At 33.5% G+C, this 13,809-nt stretch overlaps 3 protein-coding genes and 1 long non-coding RNA gene across 4 annotated transcripts; all 4 read right to left on the minus strand.

Moving 5' to 3' along the window:
• Nucleotides 1-4,428: 4,428 nt before the first annotated feature.
• LOC131626878 (uncharacterized) lies at nucleotides 4,429-5,284 on the minus strand. The gene is made up of 2 exons (XM_058897715.1): nucleotides 5,116-5,284; nucleotides 4,429-5,006 (listed from the first exon to the last, which is right to left on the minus strand). Exons 1-2 carry the CDS (start codon nucleotides 5,282-5,284, stop codon nucleotides 4,429-4,431), a joined length of 747 nt encoding a protein of 248 aa, XP_058753698.1.
• Nucleotides 5,285-5,349: 65 nt separating this feature from the next.
• On the minus strand, nucleotides 5,350-8,096 carry LOC131626879 (uncharacterized). Its single transcript, XM_058897716.1, has 5 exons — nucleotides 7,700-8,096; nucleotides 7,080-7,587; nucleotides 6,368-7,023; nucleotides 6,072-6,290; nucleotides 5,350-5,972 (listed from the first exon to the last, which is right to left on the minus strand). Exons 1-5 carry the CDS (start codon nucleotides 8,094-8,096, stop codon nucleotides 5,350-5,352), a joined length of 2,403 nt encoding a protein of 800 aa, XP_058753699.1.
• A 3,481-nt stretch (nucleotides 8,097-11,577) lies between these two features.
• Nucleotides 11,578-12,924, minus strand: LOC131626880 (uncharacterized). The gene is made up of 6 exons (XM_058897717.1): nucleotides 12,826-12,924; nucleotides 12,563-12,720; nucleotides 12,349-12,469; nucleotides 12,012-12,239; nucleotides 11,868-11,924; nucleotides 11,578-11,751 (listed from the first exon to the last, which is right to left on the minus strand). Exons 1-6 carry the CDS (start codon nucleotides 12,922-12,924, stop codon nucleotides 11,578-11,580), a joined length of 837 nt encoding a protein of 278 aa, XP_058753700.1.
• A 147-nt stretch (nucleotides 12,925-13,071) lies between these two features.
• Nucleotides 13,072-13,513, minus strand: LOC131626882 (uncharacterized). The gene is made up of 3 exons (XR_009291337.1): nucleotides 13,432-13,513; nucleotides 13,224-13,351; nucleotides 13,072-13,145 (listed from the first exon to the last, which is right to left on the minus strand). It is a non-coding gene; the product is annotated as an uncharacterized LOC131626882 (long non-coding RNA).
• Between the last annotated feature and the right edge of the window lie 296 nt (nucleotides 13,514-13,809).

A 13,809-nucleotide genomic window follows, 5' to 3' on the forward strand; every position in this document is an offset into this window, starting at 1 on the left:
TTGCTGAAACGAGGTACAATGCAGATAAGGCAAAAAAAAGCTTCGAAGAAAGCGCAAAGAGTAAAAGAACATGGGAAAATACATCAGGTTGATCAAATGGCTACGACATCCGCCACTGCAGTTCCTCAACCTTCAAGTCATGAAAATGTTGTGATTCTGGATGTAAAGGAGGAGCCAATGGAAGAAACGATTGGGGATAAGACGATTGACAGTGTTAATGGGGATCCAGGGATGGTTTCAAAGAAAAATATGTGTAGTGAACGAAGTGTAGGAATTAAAGAAAAGGAAAAAAAGACTGTTCGGGCAGTTTCATCACGGGGAAAAGTCAATCCGCATATATTGAGAAAGGGAAATCAGTCAAAGAAAGGGAAAGGGAAGGCGTCTACTGATATTACAGAGGAGTTGTCGAATGGGGCAAAGAAATTCACTTGGAAACCTCGCATTACAAACGGCAAAAAAAGTGCAAAAAATGTGATGGTAAAAAAACACAATCTAATGTGATTCGTATTCATTTAATATACGAACAATATGAAATGTAAGCTAAAATATCTGTGTATTTATGCAGCATTTTCCAAAGGAAATAGCTAAGAAATGCCTCCGAGTATATCAGGATGAAATTAAAGTTGTAGACGCGGCGACTCGAAATATGTTCAACTGCAACATTCATAAGGCGAGGAGGAAAGGAGTCCCAAGCACTTATGAAAGGTACATGGCTCAGGGCTGGTATGAATTAGCTAAGAGTATCAAACTTTGCAATGGCGATACTTTAGTCTGGAGCATGTTGCGGTTTTCGCCTTATGTGCATTTAATTGTGGAAAGGCGTTAGGATGGTGACTTTGTAAAGAGCTGTTTTTTATAATTGCGAATGATACAATCAAATGTTTTTATAATTGTAAAAACCTGTATAACATGAGTTTAATCTTTATGTAGTAATGTTGGATTTTATATCAACCATTCTACCATTACAAACAGAAACTTGATATGTGTTGTTTAACACTGTCAAATAGAAAAAAGATATAACCTATAATTTAATCATTTGGAGGCAGTTTTATTTGTCTAATAAATTGATAAAACATCCAATGAATTTAATAAAATATTTTAAAAACGGTGTACTAAATTTATGAAGCAAACTTCTTTCAATAATGTACATTGTTTTCGAGTATGGTTGTAGATAATTATCCTGATTATATTAAATTATGGGACTGATAAAAGGGAACTGTAAAAGAAAACGGTAATAATTTTACTTTTAAAAAAGTTTAATAGTTGAATAAATTAAAAAATTTGTAGGCCTTAATTGTTGAAAATCAAGACATAATAATTTCCTTCCATAAATATGTAAGTCATATTAAGTAATCTTAAACGTTAAAAAATGTATCAAAAGAAATTGAAATTTAAAAATTGTATGACGCGGCCCAATTAAAATTTCCAACATGTTAAGGGCCAACAATATGTGTTTTGATATAATATTATTGAGAAATATAAATTTCATATTTTCTTGATAGAATATTATTTTGAAATATAATTTTCATAATATACGAATATAGTTTTTGTTTGTCTGCACATTATAAGTTTTTTTGTATGTCATGGAAAAATATAGTGACATCTAACTTTAATGTGGTTTTTTTAATGGAAATATGAAAACTATAATTTTGTTACAATGCTGTCCTTTATAAATAGTTAGTGCATCTATTATATATAGATTACAATATGTGTGGACATGTTCCACGGCCCAACATTTAAGTGTGTGCCTATTATCATATATAGGAAGTTGTTGAAAAATGGAAATCGCTTGGTCTATTATAACCAAAAAAACTGTTGAGTATCCAAAAATAAGCATTTAGATTTTATTGGAATCGTGCGCTCGGACCTCCTATCTTAACCAATTGTATTACATTTCTATTCAACTAAACTTTCAGATACATTTGTTTCCTTTACTATAGTATTAAATTATCGTCGTTTGGTTCAAGAAGTATAGATAAAGAAGTTGGGATCCTAAGTGAAGAAACATTACTTCTCAAAAGGACGTTAGGGTTTCGTACTGGTGAGGAGCAGTTGGTCGACGTAGCAAAGAAAACTTTCGCTGGGCAATGACGTACTCTCCGCCATATGACATTCCCGATCGGTGAGTTGCATGTATATTGAATGTATAGATCGTCTAATAAATATGTAGATGTTGTTAAATCTGAAGAGATGTGAATAACATTTAGCTTGAATGCTTAGATTGTCTATTAAATATGTAGATGTTGTTAAATCTGAAGAAAAGTGAGTTGCATGTTCATTGTTGTTGTTTTTTTCCCCTATAATTTTTGTTGTTGCAATTTTTAGGACGATCGAGCAACTTGGAATGGAGAACAATTGGGAAAGACTGAGGAGGGAGGCTGAGATTCGCAGGGTGTTGGAACTGATTCATGTTGTAGTGGAATGGAGGAAAGTTTGGGAGAGGAATAACCGTAAAAAATGGAAGGGATGCCTTTGGAGACGCGAAAGTGATTTTAAGGCAATAATGGCTGGTCTTGCGAAACATCGCACTTCAATAGAATGGAAGGCAGCATGGCAATCAAGCAAATCTGGGGTGTACAGAAAGCGTTCTGCAAACACTGAAGCAAAAACTGAAGAACATGTAGTTGTTGGTGCCGGGAAAAGGAAAAGAATGTCGAGAAGAGAAGCCCAACGAAATGTGATTGTATTGTCTTCAGATTCTGAAAGGTAAAACGTATACACTATATATGTTACTTAGATATTAATTGCTTAGCCTGTCTATTGTTTTAAAAATTATGTCCGTTAATGTTTGGATGCATTTCTGGATGAATGTTGGATGTCTCTAAGATAAAATGTGATAATAAGTAAGTAATAAAGAATGATAAAAGTAGTGTGATTATAGTTTAAATGTTTAGATACAATAGACTTGCTATTTCGTATTTAGATATTTATTATTTGCATGTTAGTAGTACCCTGATAGCAGGAAAAGATTTAATACATGTAATTTAAAGATGATAATAAGCGCGTAATAAATAATGATAATAAGGCTGTGTTTGTAGTTAAAATGTTAGAAAGAATGGTTTATTGTGTTTCTTCTGGATGCAGTGAAGAGAGGTATGGCAAAGAATTTAATAAGCCGTCTAAGAGCAAAATAAACCAAGAAGGACCAAGTAACATTACAAAAGAAAGGGATTCATACAGGAAGGGAAAAGAAGTTATGGAAGAGGTTGAAGATGACCACGTTTCAATATCATCAGATATGGAAGGGTAAGTATAATTAATTTATGTTATATGTTTAAAACTATATAGAAGTGTCGTATTTGTAAATGTATATTCCGTTTTAGTATTAGATTTGGTTAATTATATAATAGTTTTAAATGTTTATTTGAAATACAGGCATAATGATGATTCGGTTGTAATTCAAAATGAAAAAAGTTGGATTAAGGTAGTTACAAACCCACCATCAATGGGCACGCAAGTTCTTATAAGTTCTTAATAAAACAATAAGTTATGTATGATTTAAATTAAAGTGACCGAAAGTATTCCATTTGCTAATGTCTGTAATTTATAATGAATTGTAGCAAATTCCTGCTGAGGTCATAACTGGGTGTGAATTGGAAGGCAAGAACACCATTGGGCTGTATGACACGGACAGACGCAGGGCCTACAATTGTGTGCTCAAGAAGAGAGAAGATAAGAATGAAATGTTTCTTTGCAGGGGGTGGTATGAGTTTGGGAAGAGCAGGACTTTCAAGAAAGGTGATGTTTTGCAATTCACCATTAGGTACCCACCTGTCGAAGAAATTCTGGTCTGTGTTGTCCGTGGGAATTACTGAAGAATGTGTTGCTGATATATTATGTGTTGTTTTATAATTCTGTGAACTATTTTGGCTTTTTAAGAAAGTTTAATTTCATTTTGTTGTAAACAATTTATGGATAACCATACAGGATAGTATCAGTACTTTTTTTTAATTGGTAATTATAGTAGTAATTTTATATGAATGGGTGCTGGATATATATATATATATATATATATATATATATATATATATATATATATATATATATATATATATATATATATATATATATAATATATAACTATAGTATTAATTTTAAAAGAATTAGAAAGTTGTTAACTTTAAGTTGTTCTGTCTGTTTTAGAATTTCAAATGGTGTGTGTGTGATATATGTAGGCTTCTGTTTTGGATTCTCAGATTATATTAATTCTTAACCCTTTTTTGAATATGGTAACTTTAAAATAGATGTGAAATTTTATTAAAATAAGAAAGGAACCGTGTGTTGGGCTTTGGAATGTACCCAAAAAACTCAGATGATGCATTTATCAGGTTCAGTATTTGTAATTTAATACCAACACTACAACAATCAACCCCATGACAATTTGAACAACACTGGATTACAAAATGATACTAATTAAATGGATTATAATTAGACATTTTCAAAGACTTCTTTGAATACCACGTTGGTGGTAGTGTCTGCCGCTTCATTGTCTTTGTCGTGGATTAGTATCTTGAGACCGTTTTTGCTTTTCACTCTTGATATTGCAACGTACAACTGACCGTGGCTGAAGACATTCCTTGGCAGATACAACCCAACATAGTCTAACGACTGACCTTGCGACTTGTTAATCGTCATTGCGTAGGACACAATGATTGGAAATTGCCTTCTTGTTAATTTAAAAGGCCAGGGTGATTGTGTTGGAGAGATATCCATTCTTGGAATATAAAATGAACTTCCGATATTTTTAACGGAGATAATCCTTGCCTCTATAACATGGTCGGCCAATTTTGTAACAATGAGTCTTGTACCGTTGCACAACCCTTCAGATTGATCGATGTTTCTCAGGAGCATTATAGGGGTCCCAACTTTAAGTCTAATGCTGTGTTGTGGAAGACCGGATGCCGTCAGGGTGTTCAAAAATTCCGTTGTCAAAGCATCAAAAGAATCGCAAGCATTAGTGTCCATTTGATCAACTGAGTCGGAGCTCAAAAAAATCTTTTCATCTCCTACATAATTTCAATCTAGGTAAAAGATTGTATCAGAATGTAAAAATATAATTTATCAGTAAAAAGATTTAATTGATAAACATTTCCCAACAACGTATATTATAATTACCTGGAATCATATCTAGCGCATAACGATTTACGACATCAACTGTCTCTAAAGTTCCAGCCAATATTGCTCTACATTGAAGGTATTGGGGATCTTTGTAATTCTGCAGAAAGTTAGGATAGGTTGAATCTATAATTGCCTTTATCGGTTCATCAAAATTGGATATCAACATGTCCTTTGGTATGTCAATATATGCATATCCATCATTCGGTTCAGCCAGTTTTCCATCTCCAACATCTAAAATCCAACTGAAAACTCTTCTAATTCTGTTGAACTTGAAGGTGTGGTGGATTGCAACAAACGCATGTTTTTTGTTAGTCTGAGAACTTTGCAGTGATCCAATATGTATGAAGAGTTGATGCTCGCGTGAATGATGTCAGAACGGCTGCCCCTTGGAATAACAGGAAGGATCTGACGAAAATCCCCGCCAAAAACAACAACTTTACCACCAAAAATAGACTTGGAAGGCTTTGTGTCGGACATAAGGTCCTTAAGGATTTTATCCAGTGCTTCAAAAAAATACTTGTTAGCCATTGGAGCTTCGTCCCAGATAATTAATTTGGCTGACCGAAGCGACTCGGCTCGATCAGTATTCTTTGGGATGTCAAATATGGATTCCTCCAATGTTGGGATTGGAATTTTGAACATTGAATGTGCTGTTCTACCTCCTGGTAGCAAGAGACAAGCTATACCAGATGAAGCAACAGTCAAGCAAATCTGTTTTCTCGAACGTATGCAAGACGCCAATGTCCTCCAAATGTACGTCTTTCCCGTGCCGCCATAGCCGTACAGAAAAAAGACACCTCCTCTTTCGTTATTGACAACGCCGATAATAGTGTTAAAAACAGTTCTTTGTTCATCTAATTATAATCGTAATAAATTATATGTTACGGTTTTCAACAAATAAGATACGAAAAATGGTAACAGATAAAACTCAAAAAAATGAAATGCACAAATACCTGTGAGATGTTGATATAATGTATTGTATTCTTGACTTTGTTCTATGATGTCGTAGTTACGTTCATCATAAATCAACCTGTTGCCTAATTGCTGAACAACATATCCATTTGGCTGTGGCATTCCCACAAAATCGGATAAACTCTTCCTGTTCTTTTGAAGTAATTTTTCAACTTCTACCAATGTCGAATTGACCAATTCTTCATTTGACAAAATCAACTCTGCAAAAAATAATTCAATAGCGTTATGGGTTGCATGCTCTATATATTTTTTTTATATAGTATTGATCAATACTAACCTCTATTGTTTGCGATTCTACATTGTTCATATAATATGCCGTCCGATAATAATTGCCATGTTTTTTTCCAAACATGTGTTGGTCTATTCAAGCTGCTTGATAGTAGCATATGAACAAAAAGTAACCTCAAATAATGCCCAGATCCCCAATGACTTGCCTCTTCAATGGTAGCGATGTACTCCCTATCGTCGCCAATAAATCCCATAGCAAAGCAAGCATCGCGGAAAGAATTACATCTCTTGTTGTTAACTATTTTTATGTCTTCGTAACTCTGTGGACCTTTTACATGCGTTAACATCATTCTGAGATAGTACAACTCACCCGAGCTTGGAGGAACCCATACCAATCTACCAATTGTATAACCCTTTTTCCGCGGTTTCCATTCCCTTATTTTCTTTACATAAACAAACTTTCCAACAAACTTGCTGTATGTTAACTCCTTGGCTTCAGGATATTTTTTGTTTGCCTCAAACCAAGCAGTAAACATTGATTCTGTGACACTTGGCTTTTCCAACACGGTATCTAAGCGATCCATGTCTCTGTAAAACACAGAATTCTCTCCTTCACAGTGAAAAAATAACCTCTCAACCGCGGGTTTTCTTCCATGTATGGGAAAAGAGAATATTCTCCAACATGCTTCGCAAGGAGAAACATATCTGCAATCAAGATATTGTTTAATCTCGACGATATTTTTTTGGGCATTTTGGCTCACCTCATCATTCCTAACACGGCAGCAGTGATTCTGTCGTAACCTTTGTTGATGTATTTAAACAGATACTTTATCGAAGAACTTTGATTGCACCACTCCATATTTATGTGACCTCGAAACTTCTTTAACAATCCTGAATTGTATGGTACAACGTGACGGTTATCAAACCGAATTCCATTCTTTAACACAGTGTGACCATTGTCTCTTCTTCGATAAACAGGGAAGCCATCTTGATCGACTATTGTTTGAGGACGGAATTCCTTTGGAAAATACTTGGAACATTTCCCATCCCTTGTACACGGTGCATTTAGGTTAAGTCTTCCGCATGGACCGTGTATCATATGTGACTTTACCAAGTTATAGAGCTCATGATCAGAATTCTCGTCAGGTATTTCGGCTGAAATTATCTTATCAATATCATCTGCATTTGGATACTTGCTGGTCGGATGAAGAAAAATTATTATGTGAGCATGTGGCAAACCCTTCTTTTGAAATTCAATGGTATACATATCTGTTAATGAAATGTCATATATTTCCTATTAAATTGCAGCATCTAAATATGTGAACCAATTTAAAACGAAAAATTTAAGTTTGGAAGAATGAAGGAAAGCAAATGTACTTACAGGCAAGGACCTTGCCCATGACAGATTTCTTGGTTAGATCGGACAATAACGCATCAAACTTCATTTTAAATACTCGACAAATAATGTCTGGACGATCGGCCGGTTTCAAGTTTGATTGTCTTACATAACGTTGAATCTCCGGCCAGTTTGGATTACATGTAAATGTAATAAATAGGTCAGGAAAACCAACATAGCTGCAAATTTCCATTCCGTCAAAATACAGTTGATCCATATATCTACGACTGCCAACATATGAAGACGGCAAAACTACTCTTTTTCCGGTGCTTGAGCCTTGTGTCACACTGTTTGATTTTAACTCATTCAAATTGTGATATTTTCCAACCCTTAATTTGGATTTATTTTTACGAAGCCATCTAAGTCTCTCCGATTCTAACATTGTATAACCATCAACTAAAAATTGTTGGAATAGCCTTCGAGCTCTTAACAGTGTCGGTGCCTCGTTCTGTCTTGATTGTATTCAGAATGCCATCCATTCTCTTATCGTTAGCCTGTTTCTCTTTGTAGCTTCTTCCCATGGAACATCGTCATATTCCAATTCATCACGACTGTTTGGTGTGGTGGAACGTACAACGTGACCGTGATCCCGATGTTTCACATTTGGCCTATATCCATCCTCACCATATGGAAAAAGCAATGGATATTGATATCCAAGATAAGAAGTATGATACTCATCAATTCTTTGGAGATCGCCCGACTGTTTGTGCATTATGATATCTCTTTTTTCAGTTGTATCGACATCACCAACTATCAAAGCGGCAACCTCGGAAACAGTTGGCTGATTATAAATACGTCCATCAGTATTTCTGTCTGAAATAAGTCTCAATTTCAAATCTGTTACCCTTCGTTGAGACAAAATATCTCTTGCCATTTGGAAAGACTGAGCATGTACGTTGTGTTCGTACAACATTTGAGATGATTTTGTAACAATATCAATGTCAACGCCAGTTTTTGTTCTACATAATAAAATTAAAAAAATTATGAAAAAGTCTCAACAAACAAATATGGACGTAAAAAAAATAATTGGCAAATAAATACCTCATCCCATTAATCCTGTGTTGTAATTCATGTTCAGTGTCGTAAATATAGAGCTGGGCAAATTTTAGAGTCTGTCCCGGCATGGGTAACATACTACCAATTCTATGAAAGGCCTGCCCTTGAATACGGAAAGTAGGAGGACCACCTCCATTGTTAAAACGGTTATCCATCTTAGTACCAGGAGATGTGAATGTAAACATCATGTTATACATTCGTATGTTTTGCTGGAAATTGCGAGACTGAACCGTATCACTGTCAAATAGGAGATGTTGCAAATATTTAGATGGCATCTTGAGAAATGGAAGTTGAATCTTTCCATGTCGACAACACATTGAAAATTTTGGAATAGATCTATTTCGATTCTTTTCCTTTCTTTCAAGATACCACATTTGCGCATCGCACTGTTGACATACAGAATTAGCGTCTCCTACATCGTAGTATCCTATAAAAATAAAAAGTATTTGAGTATAATATTTTTGACTCCGATATTACATTCAACTACATAGTATAATCCTTGCATTATGTAATAATGAGTTTAACATGCACAGGGGAATGCATTACCATTTAAAGAAGTCGTTGCAGAATGCATGTCTGTAGAGATGTTATAATCTTCATCCAAGTATTCAATATCGGAGTCCGCTTCAAAACCTGAAGCATAAAAAAAAATTGCATGTTATTTGGTAATTACAATCTGATAAGGGGTTATGAATGATAGAAGTACTTAATATTCATATACTTTCTGTACTATTGTCATCTGAATCCGAAAATAAATTGCTATTGTCCGTGTCCGGGACAGGAGATGCAGAAACCTCAGGATGATCATTTGAACCACTAACGGTGCTGTTAAATTTTTTTGTCAAATTCAAACCCAATCCGTTCGTACGATATATGATGGGTCTCCGAGATTTTAAAATCCCAACAGTTGAAGGTTGAGTTCTTGAAGAAGATGGTTGACATGTGTTAGGTGAAGATGACTCAGAAACGTTGATGGTATTCATTGTTATGGTTGATAACGGTGTTCGGAAGGAGGAAGATTGTTTGACGGAAATTGGAGAGAAGAAAAAGTCATTATCTTTGTTTGTTAGATTCAGACCCAATCTGTTTGAAGGTTGGGGACTTGAAGAAGATGGTTGAAAGTGGTTAGGTGAATATGATGAGGAAATGTTGATGGTATTCATAGTTATTGTTGATAAAGGTGTTCGAAATGACGAAGATTGTTGGACGAAAGATGGAGAGAAGAAACACTCGTTCTCTTTGTTTGCTCTCTTCAACCGCTTTGCCTTCTTCTGCCTGAGGACATTCATTCTATTAAACCTTGCCTTAGCAGCTTTCATTTTGTTGATCTGACGTAAAAATATTAAATTCTCATCATCCATATTAAAATCCACTGATGGATTACCAAACTCTATTTAATATGTTTATGAGCATCTGCAGTATTCTAAGTGTAATATATAGATGACATGTTGTTAATCAAGATTCATTTTATGTTAACGAAATCATTAAGGGGAATAGCATGCTTTAACAAAATATGCACGCCATCAATGAATAGCTAGCATGGAAAAACGAAATGTCATTATTAATACGTAACACAATTATTTTAGCTTGCAATTATTAAAATTAACCCTATATGACATCACTGACAGCTATTTAATTTATTTTGCTACATTATAAAACAAAGGAATACCAATAGTTATGAAGTAGGTGAACACATTATTGTGTTAAGATGTATAATACCTTATTCTCTTAAGTATATATATTATTTGACATTTTAGTTACATGGGTCTGCCAAAAGTTGCGTATAGCACAAAACATATACTACATATTCGCGCTTTTAGGGCAAATTTACATATAAATTAATACTAAAAGTTACGTATAAAGGTAGCTCCTCAAAAAAATATTTGTTGCAAAAAAGTGTTTGATAGTGTGTTTTTATATATGCGACATGTTACTGTATATTTATAAAAGCGACTTGTTAGTGTATTTTTATATATGGGAATTTTTATTCTAAACCCAAAAGCATTAATGCAAAAATTATTATTTGAGATTATAAAATAAATTCATGAGTATATTCTTGTAACAGAATTAAAATATATTAAGAAGACACTCAAAATCTCCTATTATTTTTCTTACATGCATGTGTTAATAAAGCATATTGTCCAAGACACTCCAAAGTTGCGTATAGCACAAAACATAAACTACATATTAATAATTATCCTTTGATCGCGCTTTTAGGGCAAATTTACATATAAATTAATACGAAAAGTTACGTATAAAGGTAGCTCCTTATATTATATTTATTTGCTGCAAAAAAGTGTTTGATATTGTGTTTTTATATATGCGACATGTTACTGTATATTTATAAAAGCGACTTGTTAGTGTATTTTTATATATGGGAATTTTTATTCTAAACCCAAAAACATTAATGCAAAAAATATTATTTGAGCTTATAAAATAAATTCATGACAATAATCTTGTAACAGAATTAAACTATATTAAGAAGACACTCAAAATCTCCTATTATTTTTCATACATGCATGTGTTAATAAAGCATATTGTCCAACGTGATTTGAATATTTTTTCAGGCGGTATATATAAGACAACATTTGAAAAGAATCACGGTGTTGTAAATAATAGAAGCAATATAATAAAACCTTGATAAGCATATATTATCCAAAATGGGGTGGTCTTAGGGAATACCAAGTTTGAAAGGAACATACTTTTACAACCAAATATGATTATCCAAATATTAAACAAAAATTTAAAACATAAAATTGAAAATGAACATTCTTCTTAAAGTAAGTGCTTTTTAAATCATCAACATATCAGTTGGTTCCTTCTATCTTCACTTTTTTTAGGGGTTTGGTACCCGAGTACTGTGTAGCTCCGACAAACTCACATTCATTTTCACCGTCTGGTGCACTTGATGACTTCGCCTTTGTTGGGGTGACTATACTGTTAATTTCGGGTTCATTTTCTCCACATGCCGAAAGTGAATGCTACAGGATAATAAAAATGTATTATATTTAATTAACAACGTGTTTAATAATTAATGTATTAAACTCTAAGAATGCAATGTTTAGCTAAATGATTGAGGAGTTTGATATGTACTTACAGCTGAAAAATCAATGGTATCTTCCTTTCTTGGATCCTTACCAGCAATGTTGAAATTCTGAAAAAAAATGGAGAAATTAGGAATTAATTTCGATAATAGCCGAACAGTTATGGAAAAACTTAGATAAAATATAGCAGTGACTACCAAGGTATCTGTTGGTGTTTTTGGTTCATTGACTACAATGTCTTTAGTTTGCTCATCTTGCAGTTTGATGTAGTTTTCTAAAATCTGATCAACAGAAGATGCATCTGTTAAAAGTTTCTGAACGGATCCTTGATTGAAGTTTGGCTGCACTTTAACTCTAAAAGCAATTCTCTTTTTCAAAAGTACTTCAAGTTCGTCTGGATAGACCATAGGATCATCTTCACCATTCTGTAAAGGAAGCATGGAAAATAGATTATGCCATATTTAGATTAGAAATTAAAATATGAAAACATCTATTATAATCACATAAGGTAAATTTTTATTCATAATTAAAAACCTCTATCATGGATTTGCGCATATCGTCGGCTGTTTTTCCAATGATATTAAAACAATCAGTATCCCAAAATACAAAGCGGAACTTGGATTCTCCATCAATTACATGAATCTCAACCTTGTACCTAACATTTGATGTAAAAAAATATATTTAATAAGTAGTTAGGATATAAAAATGAAAATAAGGAAGAAAAACCTAAACATCGTCTTTAGAGCACCTTGGTACAGGTTTCACAACATTTTCACCACATCCACATTTAAACGGATTATCTGGATTGGGAGCCTTCAAAGTGCAGCCGGTGCATCCATAGTAGAACCATCCATATTTGGAAATAGCAAATTTCAAAGTAGTAGCCACAGTTACACAGACAGATTCCTGCAAACAAAAATTTTATTCATTAAGACATATGTGGAATTTATGGATTCAGAAAAATAAAAATCCATGTACCAGTACAATGTAAAAAAGGTCTCAGACTTATACCTGTTTTAACTTTGCCACTTCAGCTAGCGACATACATTTGGGATTATAAACAAACTTATCAATAGATGTGTATTGGGTTGACCCAGACCAAGAAGACATCGTCTGAGTGGATTGCAATGGTTTTTCATTCCTCTGAGATTCAGACAGCCTAAAAAATAACACAATTACCATAAAGCAAACGTTGTAGAATTCTTATTTAAAACCACAATTAATATAAAAAACACAAAATACAATATTTGTGATATACTTTGACATGAATTCATTGATAACAGCAATATCGTCATTGATAAACAGTTTTGAGCCACTCCAGCCATTAGAGACTGCAAAAAAGTAAAAGTTAATAAGTTTATTAAAAATCCATTCATGATTTCTGATTATAAAAAGATCACTCTATTTACCCTGAGAATCCTTAATGATTGCATGAGTTAGAACAATGACTATTGCTCCACATTTTGAATCGTCATTATAGTAATTTAAAAACCTGGTTCCGTAAGTGTCCCACAGCGTGCAAGTTACAATGTTCCCACTACAAATTATAAATAGCCATCAAAATGTGTAATTAACAGCAAAATAAGAATACTGTATGACAGTATTATCGAAATATACCTCAAATCTTTGAGTTTAAAAGAAATGACAATCTTTTTTCCTCCTGTCTTGGATTGGCAGTTTTCAATCTCATCAACCACACCTATGATATCTGAATATTAAAAGAATGTAACAATAAATTATTACAGAGATTTAATATGTATTAAGCAACTCATAATATATATTCAAACATAATATCTTTGACATACCTTGAAGTCTGTCCATCTTACATCCTCCCGCGAGTATGTCGGAGAAATCTTTAAAGAAATATTTCTCAGATGGTATATTGTTAAGGTCAACTGGTTTAACAGTTGTACCGCTCAAGAAAACAAATTTTTTTGGATGATCGCACAACTTCCACTGGTAATCATTTTCATAAACATTTCCATTATTAATGAC

This window comes from Vicia villosa, unplaced genomic scaffold (assembly GCF_029867415.1).
Source record: "Vicia villosa cultivar HV-30 ecotype Madison, WI unplaced genomic scaffold, Vvil1.0 ctg.000327F_1_1, whole genome shotgun sequence".
NCBI classification, from domain to species: Eukaryota; Viridiplantae; Streptophyta; class Magnoliopsida; order Fabales; family Fabaceae; genus Vicia; species Vicia villosa.